The sequence below is a fragment of the Rattus norvegicus genome, chromosome 2 (genome assembly GCF_021556685.1).
Source record: "Rattus norvegicus strain SHRSP/BbbUtx chromosome 2, alternate assembly SHRSP_T2T, whole genome shotgun sequence".
Classification (NCBI taxonomy): domain Eukaryota; kingdom Metazoa; phylum Chordata; class Mammalia; order Rodentia; family Muridae; genus Rattus; species Rattus norvegicus.
This window is the reverse complement of record NC_141535.1, coordinates 38,149,533-38,162,663: the sequence shown is the minus strand read 5'-3', so window position 1 is coordinate 38,162,663 and position 13,131 is coordinate 38,149,533. Positions and strand designations below refer to the sequence as shown.

General features: G+C 42.9%; 1 protein-coding gene and 1 pseudogene across 8 annotated transcripts in view; both read left to right on the top strand.

Moving 5' to 3' along the window:
• The window catches only part of Rnf180 (ring finger protein 180), a 214,061-nt gene that overhangs the window by 102,972 nt on the left and 97,958 nt on the right, over positions 1-13,131 (top strand). The window contains exon 6 of one of the 8 annotated variants that reach the window (XM_087633808.1): positions 8,788-9,662. The exons of 5 other annotated variants lie outside the window; for them this stretch is intronic. In XM_087633808.1, the coding sequence (XP_087489934.1) occupies positions 8,788-8,871 (84 nt within the window). In that variant the 3' untranslated portion in view covers positions 8,872-9,662. Of the gene's footprint in view, positions 1-8,787; positions 9,663-13,131 lie in introns of those variants that run through there. 2 more of the 8 variants (XM_087633797.1, XM_087633804.1) reach the window with 2 other exon arrangements.
• Positions 1,050-1,169, top strand: LOC120101342 (small nucleolar RNA SNORA17; annotated as a pseudogene).

The following is a 13,131-nucleotide window of genomic DNA, read 5'->3' as shown; positions in this document are numbered from 1 at the left end:
GAAGAGAGGAGAGGAGGCAGATGGGCTCCTGAAGCTCTTGGCCACCCTGGCCAGCAAATCCATGAGCTCTACGTTCAGGAAGAGATTCAGTCTCAAAAAAGAAGGGGGAGAGCAATTGAGAAAGGTACCTGGTATTCATCTCCATGTACACATGCCTGATTGTATATGCCTACCTCCTTGCCCACAGCTCATGAACACATTTATATTATATACTCACAGACAAACATGTGTACTCATACAGACCAACTGACACACAGGCACACATACAGCTCCTTGAAAATGTTGTTATACACACACACACACACACACACACACACACACACACACACACCAGACTGTAAAAAAAAAAAAAAACACAGAAGAAAACGTCAAGATTTTACAAGGCTTTAGAGTCATCTTAATTTTTTCCTCTAAATATTTGATCATGCATTTCTATAGAGCAAAGCAGCCATGGCACTTTTTCCACTTAATGGAAAATGCATATGGAGCTAAAGGCAGAAGAGAGAGCTTCCAGTTGGCCCACTTTAAGGCTGGGTAGGTTGGGCTTTTCTAAACGAAAACTTAGAAATATTCAAAATTTAAGCTTAGGTAAGCTGTTAGCATGATTTCTTTACTGTTATGTTTGTTCCTTTGAGACAGGGTCTTACTGAAAATCCCGCCCCAGCTTCCCAGGGGGAAATGTTAATCTCCACTCCCAGTCAAGTATAAACTTAACTTTAGAAAAAAAATTTAACATTATTTTCTCCTTTTATTCAAAACAAATTCTTTTCCCATAACTGACTACAGTGTCCCCTCCCTCCACTCCTCCCTGTCTCCTTCCCGAAGGCCCTGCCCCCTTTCTGTCATTCATTATAAAAGACCATGGAGAAGGGAAATTTTGAGCTCTCGTGTTACTGAAACGCTCCAAGATGATGTCAGGTACAAAGGTGATATTTCATTAACTGAACAATTACAGCTGTTTATTGTTAAGCCCGCAATAGTAAGAGGTTCAATTGTCCATAGCCCTTAAATAAAAATATGCAGTGATACTATATGAAAGTAAGGCTGCCCCTGCTCCCAGAGGCCTTTGCGGGCCTGGCTGCTGTGTCACACGTGCACCAGGAGGTGGCAGAGAGGAGAGACTGTCTGTGTTCTGACCTATGAACGTTTAAATGAAATCATTTAACATTTCCTGGGGGAAAAAAAAAAAACGGCAAGGCTGAGACAACCATCGGTCCAGCGTCAGGGAGCCTGAACAGGGAGCTAGCCTGAGATGACCACAAGTCTGGGGCCATGCAGGGCTTAGTGCAGACTAAGCTCAAGACCACCCCTGCCTGGCATCATAATGCACAAGCTGAGCATAGCTCTCCTGAGACCACTCCCAAGATGACCCCAGACACTCATTAGACCCTGGATGCCACTAAGAGGATCAAGTAAGTGGTGAAGAAATGGAAGAGAAAGAGAAACAGAGGGATGTGGGCACAATGAAGAGAGGTAGAACTGGAGACTCAAGGGTAGTGAGGAACAGCTTGAGGCAAGTAGCCGGTGATGCCACCTGGGACTATGATGGAGTCTGGCCTGTGTTCCTATTGGCGGCCACTTCTGAGTCCCTGGCCCTGCAGCAGCAGGGGTCTGTTACCACCAAAGGCCAGGCGTCTGGGCTGCAGCCCAGACACATGTCGCTGTCTGAGGGCAGTGACTGGCCCTGACCCCACCACTACCAGCTGCAGTAGGGAGATCTTAGGAGTTGTGAGTGAACTGTCCTGAGGATACTAAGGTGGGAGAGCTGGCCCTACCTCTCTTCTCCCCTGCAGGATGAGGGACAGATACCCTCCTCCCTGTCCTCCCTTACCATCTGCTGCAGGCGGGAGAGCTGGCCCTAGGGTCATGAAAGCAGGAGACCTGGTCCTGCCCCTCTACAGATGCTGCACTTGGGAGAGCGAATTCTGCAGCTCGACCGGGCAGCATAGAAAAGATGACCCTGGTGGTGAGGTCCTAGGTGAGCTTGTTCCAAAGCCACATGGGAGAGCTGACCCTGCTACTTATATGCCATGCAGTGACACCAGTGAAGGGGATATGCCCCCCTCATTCCTTGCTACCTATGGTAGGCAGGAGAGCTGGCCCCAAGATCTTCAATGGTAGAGCTGGCCCTGCCTGCTGCAGCACTCAGGGGAACAGACATTGCACGTCACCTGGGCAGTACAGTAGAGTTGGTCCTGGATGTGGGGGTGACAGGACCCAGGGGCATGAGTGTAAGAAAGTCACCCTTGAGTCTTGTCTGGTGGGTGGTGGCACAGACAAGGGAGAGCTGCCCTTCTCCCTTCCCTTGTTGAGAGTTGGAGAACTGAGAAATAGCAATGTCTCTCACCAGCCGCAACACTTAGATCAGGCCCTGTACCTCCCCTGGGCAGCAGAGTAGTCAGGGTTTCCTGATGAGCCAGCCCTGAAGGCATAAGAGCAAGAGAGCTATAGGCTGACCAGTTCAAATACCTCTCAGGCCCAGATCCAAGGTTTAAAATTGGCCCGCCCCAACAGTTACCCCATAAGTGAACTGCTAGAGTGCATGAAGGGGCTGGATCTGCAGACCCAAAACTGCAGGATCAGGATCTCCATGGCACAGGGCTATAACAGGCTACCCAAGAGGAGTCCCAGAGAGGATCTATTATGGATAGACTAGCAGAGCCAGAGGCCTCACACAGGAGGCTGCCACAAGGGGATTTTTATGTTTTCTCTGTTGGGGGACTAGTTGCAAGGGTGGAGAGTGGGTGCCGAGGGAGGGGGAAATGAGTGTGATTGGGGTATATGATGTGAAATTCACAAAGAATAAAAAGACTTTAAAACTCTGGAAAAAATTAAATGTGTCTTAAAAAGGTGAAGTGTATTACATATAAGTTGTTTAGAAACAATATTTGAAGTATTAGTAACGGACACTTAAATCATTATAAAATAGGCATAAGAATATTCATGAATTCATTTGTGTCTGTATACACATACTTCTTTATGCAACTAACAGAAGAAACATTTTCTCAAGTACTTTCCCACTCACATATGGTCACACTAGTATTAAACAACTTGTGTTTTTTTGCATTTTGATTGAATATTTTATGTATCTATATTTGAAATGTTATCCCCTTTCTCAGTTCCCCCCTCTACCGTACCCCTCCCCCTGCTTCTATGAGGAAGCTCTGCCTCCCACCCATGCACTCCCACCTCACCACTCTAGCACTACCCTATACTGGGGAAATGAGCCTTCACAGGACCAAAGGCTTCTCCTCCTATTGATGCCAGACAATGCCACCCTCTGCTACATATGCTGCAGGAACCATGGGTCCCTCCATGTGTACTCTTTTGTTGGTAGTTAGTCCCTGGGAGCTCTGCGAGGGGGCGGTTCTGGTTGGTTTATATTGTTGTTCTTCCTGTGGGGTTGCAAACCCCTTCAGTTCCTTAAATCCTTTCTATAACTCCTCCACTGGGGTCCCAGTGCTCAATTTGATGGCTAGCTCCAAGCATTCTTATCTATATTTGTAAGGCTCTGGCAGAGCTTCTCAGGAGAAATTCAAAGCAGGCTTTGTCAACAAGCATTTCTTGGCATCAGCAATAGTGACTGGGTTTGGCTTGAAGCAATCCCACTAAAATCAGGGACTAGACAAGGCTGCCCACTCTCTTCCTACCTATTCAATATAGTACATGAAGTCCTATCCAGAGCAATGAGACAACAAAAAGAAGTCAAAGGTATACAGACTGGAAAGAAAGAAGTCAAAATAAAACTTTGTGGATGATATGATAGTATACTTCAATGACCCCAAAAATTCCACAGAATATTCTAAATGCACTAAACAATGTCAGCGAAGTGGCTGGATATAAAATTAACTCTAACAAATCTTCCTCCACTCAAAGAATAAACAGGCTGAGAAAGAAACTAGAGAAATGACATCCTTCACAATAGTCACAAATAATATAAAATACCTTGGTGTGACTAACCAATCAAGTGAAAGATCTGTATGACAAGAACTTCAAGTCTCTGAAGAAAGAAATTGAAGATCTCAGAAGATGGAAAGACCTCCCATGCTCATGGATTGGCAGGATTAATATAGTAAAAATGGCCATTTTACCAAAAGCAATCTACAGATTCAATGTAATCCCCATCAAAATTCCAACTCAATTCTTGAGTTAGAAAGAGCCGTTTGAAAATTCATTTGCAACAACAAAAAACCCAAGATAGCAAAAATTATTCTCAACAATAAAAGAACTTCTGCGGGAAATCATCATCCCTGACCCCAAGCTGTATTACAGAGCAATGGTGATAAAAACTGTATGGTATTGGTACAGAGACAGGCACATAGATCCATGGAATAGAATTGAAGACTCAGAAATGAACCCACAAACCTATAGTTACTTGATCTTTGTCAAAGGATCTAAAACCATCCAGTGGAAAAAAGATAGCATTTTCAACAAATGGTGCTGGTTCAACTGGAGGTCAACATGTAGAAGAATGAAGATCAACCCATTCTTATGTCCTCGTACAAAGCTAAAGTCCAAGTGGATCAAGGACCTCCACATAAAACCAGATACACTGAAACTAGTAGAAGAAAAAGTGAGGAAGAGCTGCAAACACATGGACACAGGGAAAATGAACAGACACCAATGGCTTATGCTCTATGATCCACAATAGACAAATATTTGCATAAAATTGCAAAGCTTCTGTAAGGCAAAGGATACTGTTGTTAGATTAAAACAGCAACCAAAAGATTGCGAAAAGATCTTTACCAATCCTATATCAAATAGAGGGCTAATATCCAATATATACAAAGAACTCAAGAAGGTAGACTCCAGAGAGCCAAATAACCCTATTAATAAATGGGGTACAGAGCTAAACAAAGAATTCTCAATTGAGGAATATTGAATGACTGAAAAGCACCTAAAGAAATGTTCAACATCCTTAGTCATCAGGGAAATGCAAATCAAAACAACCCTGAGATTCCACCTCATACCAGTTAGAATGGCAAGATCAAAACTCAGGTGATAATAGATGCTGGCAAGGATGTGGAGAAAGAGGAACACTCCTCCATTGTTGGTGGGATTGCAAGCTGGTACAACCACTTTGGAAAGCAGTCTGGTCGTTCCTCAGGAAATTGAACATAGTCTTACCTGAGGACCCAGCTATACCACTCATGAGCATTTACCCAAAAGATGCTCCAACATATAACAAGGACACATGCTCCACTATGTTCATAGCAGCCTTATTTGTAGTGTCCAGAAGCTGGAAAGAACCCAGATGTCCTTCAACAGAGGAATGGATACAGAAAATGCATTACATCTACACAATGAAGTACTACTCAGCTATTAAAAACAATGCCTTTATGAAATTCTTAGGCAAATGGATGGAACTAGAAAATATCCTGAATGAAGTAACCAGTCGCAAAAGAACACACATGGTATACACTCACTGATAAGTGAATATTAGCCCAAAAGCTCAGAATACCCAAGATAGAATTCACAATCCATACAAAGCTCAAGAAGAAGGAAGACCAAAATATGGATGCTTCGATCCCTTTTTAAAAGGGGAACAAAGTACTTAAGGAAGGAAATACAGAGACATAGAGTGGAGCAGAGACTGAAGGAAAGGCCATCTAGAGACAACCACTTGGTTTTAAAAAGACAGTTCAGACCATTGAAAATCTTGAGGTACAGCTTTGTTATGTCCAGCAAATTTAGTTGTAGTCTTTAAACATTTGCAGATCACTTTATCTACATGTAGAGATCAGAGGTCAACCTCATTTCAGCTCTTATTTTATTCCTTTATTGAGACAGGATCTCTCGTTTGTTTGGTACATTAGTTTCTCTAATCTTGTTAAAGGAGGAGCACTGCTGTGCTCAGACCCAAACACTACACCCATGGAGCCATCCATTCCAAAACCTGCACATCCTTTGATATTATATATATGACCAAAAGTAAATACAGATATTGATCTTTAATGCTCTGGAACCTAACAGAGGAGGGCTGAAGCTCACCTGAAAGAAGAGGTTGTCGTACCTGGCTGTCACACAACCCACAGAGACTGGAAGGTACCTGGACAACATGGAAATCCAGCAATAGATCAAGCCAGCGTGTGGTCTGTGGGAAATAGAAGGCAGAAAAGGAGAAAATCATTCTGTAAAGGAAGCAAGTATTATGGGGTGCCTGAGAACAGAAAGATCCGTTGTCACAGGGCAGAGGGAGCAGGGCAGATTGGAGTCAAGAAATACGCTGGAGACCTGGGAGAACACCCAGGGTAATGGCTGGACTCTCATTTCCCTAGAGCGCTGCTGCAAACAAGGGACAGACATCTAACAAGCTTAAGGAGCACATTAGGGAGCCTGGCCAGATGGCACAGAGAGGAACACGGCTCCAGTTATAGTTGCATTACATAGATGGTTTGGCTATACACACTCCTTAGTGCTCCATCCTGTAAATCAGTGTCGTTCTGCCCCTAGGGCCTAAAGATGTTCATACATTCTGTATGTCTAAGATTGGCTAAAGTGAAAGAGTCTCGGCCTTGCCATTCTCAGATGTTTTTGTTGTTGTTTGTCTTTCTAACACAGGGTTTCATGTAGCCTAGGTTGACTGCACTTTTAGAGCGATTGCTATTCTTGGCACGGAATAGATACCAAGACAAGTTTTCTGTGGATTAGAAAATCAGAAAATAGAATACCAAGGCAGTCTGTGGAGACCTCTAAATAACAGTCTCTGTAGAGAGAGACCTTTGTGGAACCGACACAGGGTGGTTAGATCAGTGCCCACTAATGACATTTATTTCAAAACTGAATCACCGTAGCCAAATGTGTCAAGAGCTAGACACTGGTGCCTGTGTGTGCACACACGAGACTCTCAGGAGAACTGGCTGGGTCTCAGACTGTTGTTGCTTCACACGGAATTTGATATTATTAACAGATAATCTGTTTTGTTCTTAGAAAACCATGCTGCACACAAGTAGAAACTTGCCTGTGCTGTCTTTTCACACAATGTCACTATTTCCTCAGAAGTAGGGCCTTTAGCTGCCAGCCTATTCATCGTCAAGTGGGCATAGCCATGGTAGGACACAGGTTCTTTGTGGAAACAACTTTTCTTTGATGTTTACACAATTTTGTTATGTTCAATCTCTAAGAGCACAACTTGAAAGTCCACTCTGATAACAGATTATAAAGTCTCAAATCACTTTTACTGACTAGAAGTACAGTGTTGCGTAATAAATATCTCAGCGTAGGCTCACCATGCTTAAAGGAACCACATAGCAATAAAATACATTCACAATGTTATTGTCCTCTCCCACAGCCTGGTGGCAGATATCATCCCTTGCTTTGATTCAGGGAATTTGCCCGAGTGCAGGAGGATTATGCCATTTGCCTCTGTGAGATTACCTCTCAGTAGAATGTCTAAGGTTTGTCCATTGGTTGTATGTGGATGGACATGGCTGTTGTCTGTGCAACGTGACAAAAATAAGTAGTATTACAATGAACCTTGAGATATCATTCAGACCCTGTGTTCAACTCCTTTGGGTATAAATACCCAGAAATAGGGTTGCCAGGCCTTACAGTAGTTTCATTTTGTAAAGCTCGTTGAGGACCTGTAATGTCTGTACCACCCTCCTCACCACACAGCAGTGAACAAAGCCCGTTTCCCTCCCGGTGCCGACCAACATTTGCTGCTGTTCTTTCATAATCGCCACCCAAACAGAAATGGGGCAAAGTCTTCCTGTGGCTTTTACTTGCATTTTCTGGATGATTAGTAAGTGGAGTTTTTCTCTATGCACTTGCTATTCTTATGCCTGTCTTTGTAAGGGTATGTGTTATTCTCTGCCCTTAGTGTGATAAGGCTTTATAGCTATTGAGCTGTAAGAGCCCCTTACGTACTTTGTAGATTAGCCTACAACCAGACGTGTGCTTGGCAGATACTCTTCCCTATTGCAGACTGTCAGCTGGTCTGTTGACTGTCTCCTCTGTTATGCAGGTATTTTTCTCAGATTAGTTACACATACTTAACTTCTGTTGTTGTGACTGCGAAACCATCAGCGAGGAACCCCATCATTCTGATTATTTCCTTTTCTCCCTCTTAAGAAGCTGATATTTTAAATTGTGTGGATCAGTTTTACAGTGGTGGCTGTTTTTAAGGACATTGTGTTTATTTTGCTTCATGAGATCATATTATAGATTTTCCTACCAGTTAAACATAGTGAGGGGGAGACATATTTTAGGGTCATTTTGAGCTGTGTAGCCCAGTGGAGTTGTTGGGATTTCATTAATAGCGTACTTTGTAGCCTGCTATCCAGAGTAGAGTCCATGGACATAGACCCTTGGGAACTGGCCGGAAATGGCCTGTATTTATCCCAGTCTGCCTTCAGCTTGTAGTGTCCACATTACTATATCTTGCAGGTGGTTCAGTGGCTCTGTGCTGCTTTTGGCTACTTTGTTTCCTACTCTTCCTGACTTTGTTCTTGGTAGCAATTGCTTTTGTTGAATGCTACGTTTTTTTCTGTACCCCCCCCCACTTTTTTTTGAAAAAAAAAACCTGTCTCTTTGTCTCTGTCTCTTTCTTTGTCTCCCCCTTCTGGAAACCCCCCTGCCGTGTGTGTGTGTGTGTGTGTGTGTGTGTGTGTGTGTGTGTGTGTGTGTGTGCGCGCGCGCGCATGCACATGCACCTGTCAAATAAAGAACTAAGTGGTCTATAAGGCAATTGTCTTAAAGCATTGTGCCCCAATTGAGTTAAAAGCTGTTTTATTGATTGTGGTATTATATAGCTAACTGAATTATTAATTTGACTTCATTTGGCAGGTGGAAAGTTTTAAAACCAGAGATCTTATGACACATCGTGCTCCCTGGCATGGATCTCTTCTCTTTCTCCTAAAGATGCGCTAGTGCTGATGAATGTTTTGTAACCTACCTGAACGGATACAAATATGTAACCACTGTCTTTTAAAAAAAAAGACACCTTCATTTGAAAATGCTTATCTTATACAATCTTATGTCAAGGAAAACAAATGTGCACTCTGAGTGGGAAGCGTAGAGAAAGTGCTGCTTGGGTCACAAGTGTTTGCCAACCATAACGAAATGCCTTGTCGTAGGTAGGCAATGGCTCCAGTACGTTCACCCGTATCTGCCTGGGCCTACACCCAGGAGCCAAACAGATTTGAGTTTATTTCCTCGGTATATTAGTTCTTCTAAATCCCCTCTCTTTGCACAGGGAGACAGATTCAAATACAAAGGGACATTATATCTCTCCACATGAACCATCAGTATACCAACACACCAGGAGCATTTCAGACTCTGCTTTCTGCAAAATGGTACCAGTTTTGTATAGGATGACATATATAGGAACACTGTACAAATTATATCCTGTCTTGAGAGACCCAATAAACATGCTAGTGTAACAAAAGCTTCCTTGGATGTGTCTGTCTTGGGATCTGTTATCTGCCTGCAGATGAGTATACCCATGAATGCAGACCCACACAAAACTAAATATTTACTTTAAATATTTTGAGATTGTGTGTGCGTGTTGTTGTTGTTGTCGTTGTTGTTGTTGTTGTTGTTACTCAATTTATTTGGTTTGCAAGTGTGAACTTTGTAGATTATGTCAAGTCCCCATATCTGCTGGTGACCTTCAATAAAGTTGATAAATTCTGATTTATCCAGAATTTCTACGATTTATGACCAGCCCTATGAGTCATATGCATGTTGATAAGAACATTTGTTTTTTATAATAGACTAACATGACTTTGAGGCTCTCCACTCCTAAGTGGAGTTATGCTGTGCTGAGCTGGAGCCTGAAAACACCCTTGGCTTGACAGTGACAAAGCTTCCTTAACATTACCGTGGAACTCCAGTGCTCCACCACTAGCCTTCAACTTGCTGGATTAGAGGAGTGAGGTACTACATCATTACAACTTCTTGGCAGCAAGTTCTGTCTAAAAGCTAGTTTTACTACACTGCATTGCCTTCTCCGATGCCACCAGTGACATCCTGTCTCCTCACTGTCTGTACCATACCCACACTGATCCCTTGAACACTCTCATGGTGGCTTCTCCCTTCCATGGATACCCCCTGCCGGCCCCTCAAGTTTCTCATTCATTCACATTGCTATCCAAATATCCCTTCCTACCTCGCTTAAACAACCCAAACTTCTTATGCCTTTCTCCTAATGATCTGCTGTAGTCTTAGTTAAAGGTAAACGGCTGAGTTCTTCTAGAAGTGGTTACCAGTTCTACAGCAGGAAAATCGCCCACATGTTTCATCTGGGTGAATTCTCCTGCACACTGACAGATGTTGCAGCCACGTTTACTCCCCTCACCTTTCCTCTCCTCTCAGTCAGCTATCTCCATACACTGTCAGCCAGTAGCAAGCATAGTTCCTCAGAAATCAAGCCATACAGCGGTGCCTCTGGGTTTTCATCTGTTTGAATACCTTTTAAAATGATATTGTCTTAAATGATAATCCTCTATAGAAATAATATTCCTGAAGGAAAAGGCCACTGAAGAAAGCTCTTGAACTTTGCCTTTTAATAGAAAAAGTTCTGAGGGAGTCTGGTGACAAATGTGTGACACTAAGCGTAAGACTATTTCAATGAATTAAAAATTCATTGAAACTGGGTATATTGGTGTATATATTTAATCCCAGCACTCAGGAGGTAGAGGTGGGAGGATATCTGTGAGTTCATCCTGATCTACATAGCAAGTTTGAGGTTAGTTAAAACTACACAGTAAAGCCCTCTTTCAAACAAACAAACTGAGAACAAAAGGTGTTGTAGGAAATTGTGTTGCAGATGCTCAACGTCTGTCACACTGGGGTTTGAGGAAGGATACAAGTGAATGTGAATGTGTGGGAGGCCTGTATCTTCCTACTCTGGTCATTGATATTAACATAGCAGGATAAAGGTCAAAGGACAGCTGAGCATCCCCAGTAGTCTAATGGAGGAGGTCACGGGAGGGGTTGGAGAGGGAGAAGGAGTGGGTAGGATGAAAACACATTGTACTCACATATAACAGTCTCAGAGCTTAAACCTAAGTTTATTGATGCTGATAGAAAGCAGGATTAGGGCCACTTGCTGCCTTCAATCCAGGCTTGGTGCTTTGGATTCAGGCTTGCATTAGCAGCCAGCCCTCTGACCCTCAGTGTTGTAGCGTCCGACTACAAGTCTTGCCAGGTTTTCTTGGTTCTAAGGCTTTTAAGACTTTGAGCTCCCTAGTCCTCCAGCAGGCAGACGACGGCCTACTGTGGGTTTTTGAAGCTTACATAATTGATGAGAGGCAGAGAGAAAAATGCATTAACAAGAATTAATATGGCTACATACCTTATGAACACCTGAGTATCCTCCCGAATTCACTGAAAGTCATTTAGTCAGACTGAGAAGACACTCAAAACTGAAACAGAAATTAGGGAATTGTCTTAGTCCATTTCCAGGCAAAGGAAAAGTTTTAGTGTCTGTGAAATTGCTATGGAAAATATCCAGATATGAAGCATATGAATTAGAGCGTCATCTCTGCAGTGTGGTTTTGGTTCAGATTCTCAGACAAGGAAAAAACAGTTGTGTCACTGATGCTCAGCGTTAGCCATACATAGCCAAAGGTCATTTTAAGAAGGCAAGAGGGAAGCAAACGAAGATACTGAAGTAGGACTCCCTGGTAATCTTCCTCCCACAGAAATGCCATCCCAGCGTCTCTCCCTGTCCCCAGCCAAGGAAACCATGGATACCTTCACAGCCACCAAGGAAACCACTTGAAAGCTTCCAGCACAACCCAAGAGCAGCATGGGAAGAAGGGATGCACCAGAAAGTGTGTAAACCGGCCCTTTTACAATGCTCATTGCCGTGTCCACATAACTTCAAGTCTAGGGTCTTCTGCTGCTCTGTTCAGTAGTTGGTGTTAGCTCTCTGCTACATCAGGATCAGCCCCATTCCAGCCTGAGGCAGTGCAGTATGGAGAGCGCTGACAGCTGCATAGTAGAAAGACCAGGCAAGGAATATAACATGTGATATTAGACCAGGATGGTGGGCCTTGGACAGTGATACTCAGGACCAGGCAGATATCTGCGGCCACATTTTCCACTCTTGTCCCTTTATACTGAGCTCTGAGGCCTGAGGTGATACCACTCGGATAACAAAGCACCGGGCCTCAGCTTTTCACGTCACACTTGGTTTCCTTCTCATACCTCCATTAGACTAAATCCATTGTCTTCAGTTCTAGTCAGTGCTCAACAGCACGAAACTTCTGACATTTCCTGGAGGCACACTGGCCACAACTCACCTGTGCCACTGCCATCTCCTTTCTATGAGATTTTCTCAGGGGAGAAACTAGTCTGTGAAGACTGGAATAGGTGTAGATTTGCTCAGATGAACAGATATCAATCTGTAGTTCACGGGGTATCAGGGAAACAGGCTCTCACCAAGTCTTTCTTGACACAAACCTGTCTCAAAGCAAAAGAATGGTCTGAAAAACAAAACCAAATTCTGCACCTCAAGGAAGTAGGTAAACAAGAGAAACTGAGCCCAAAGTCAGAAGGAAGTAATAAAGGTGATCATAGAAATTATTGAAAGAGAGACTAGATCAGCAGTTCTCAGCCTATGGGTCACAACCGCTTTGGGATTGAATGACCCTTTCACAGGGGTTGCATGTCAGACATTTACATTATAGTTCATAACAGTGGCAAAATTACAGTCATGAAATAACATCAAAATAATTTTGTTTAGGGCTCACCACAATATGAGGAACTGTATTAAAGGGTCACAGCATTAGGAAGGTTGAGAGCCACTGCTCTAGAAAAATAGTCACCCAGAGGATCAAAACTGAAGAGGGGACATTTTAAAGCAAATAATTTCTTAAAGAGGAAAAAATAGTTCAAAATTAGAAGTGAAAATGTGACATAACAGATATAACATCAGTACGACATTGTAAGAACCCAAAGTTGATGACCTCTTTCTTTGATTTTATATATATATATATATATATATATATATATATATATATATATATACCACACACAAAAATAAATGACAAAATCATATGATCTTTTCATTGTATGCAGAAAACTAGCAAAGTAAGTATAGTTACTTGACAGAAACTCTCAACACAGTAGACACAGAGCAGATGTACTCCAACATAACAAATTCTATATGATAATCCAATA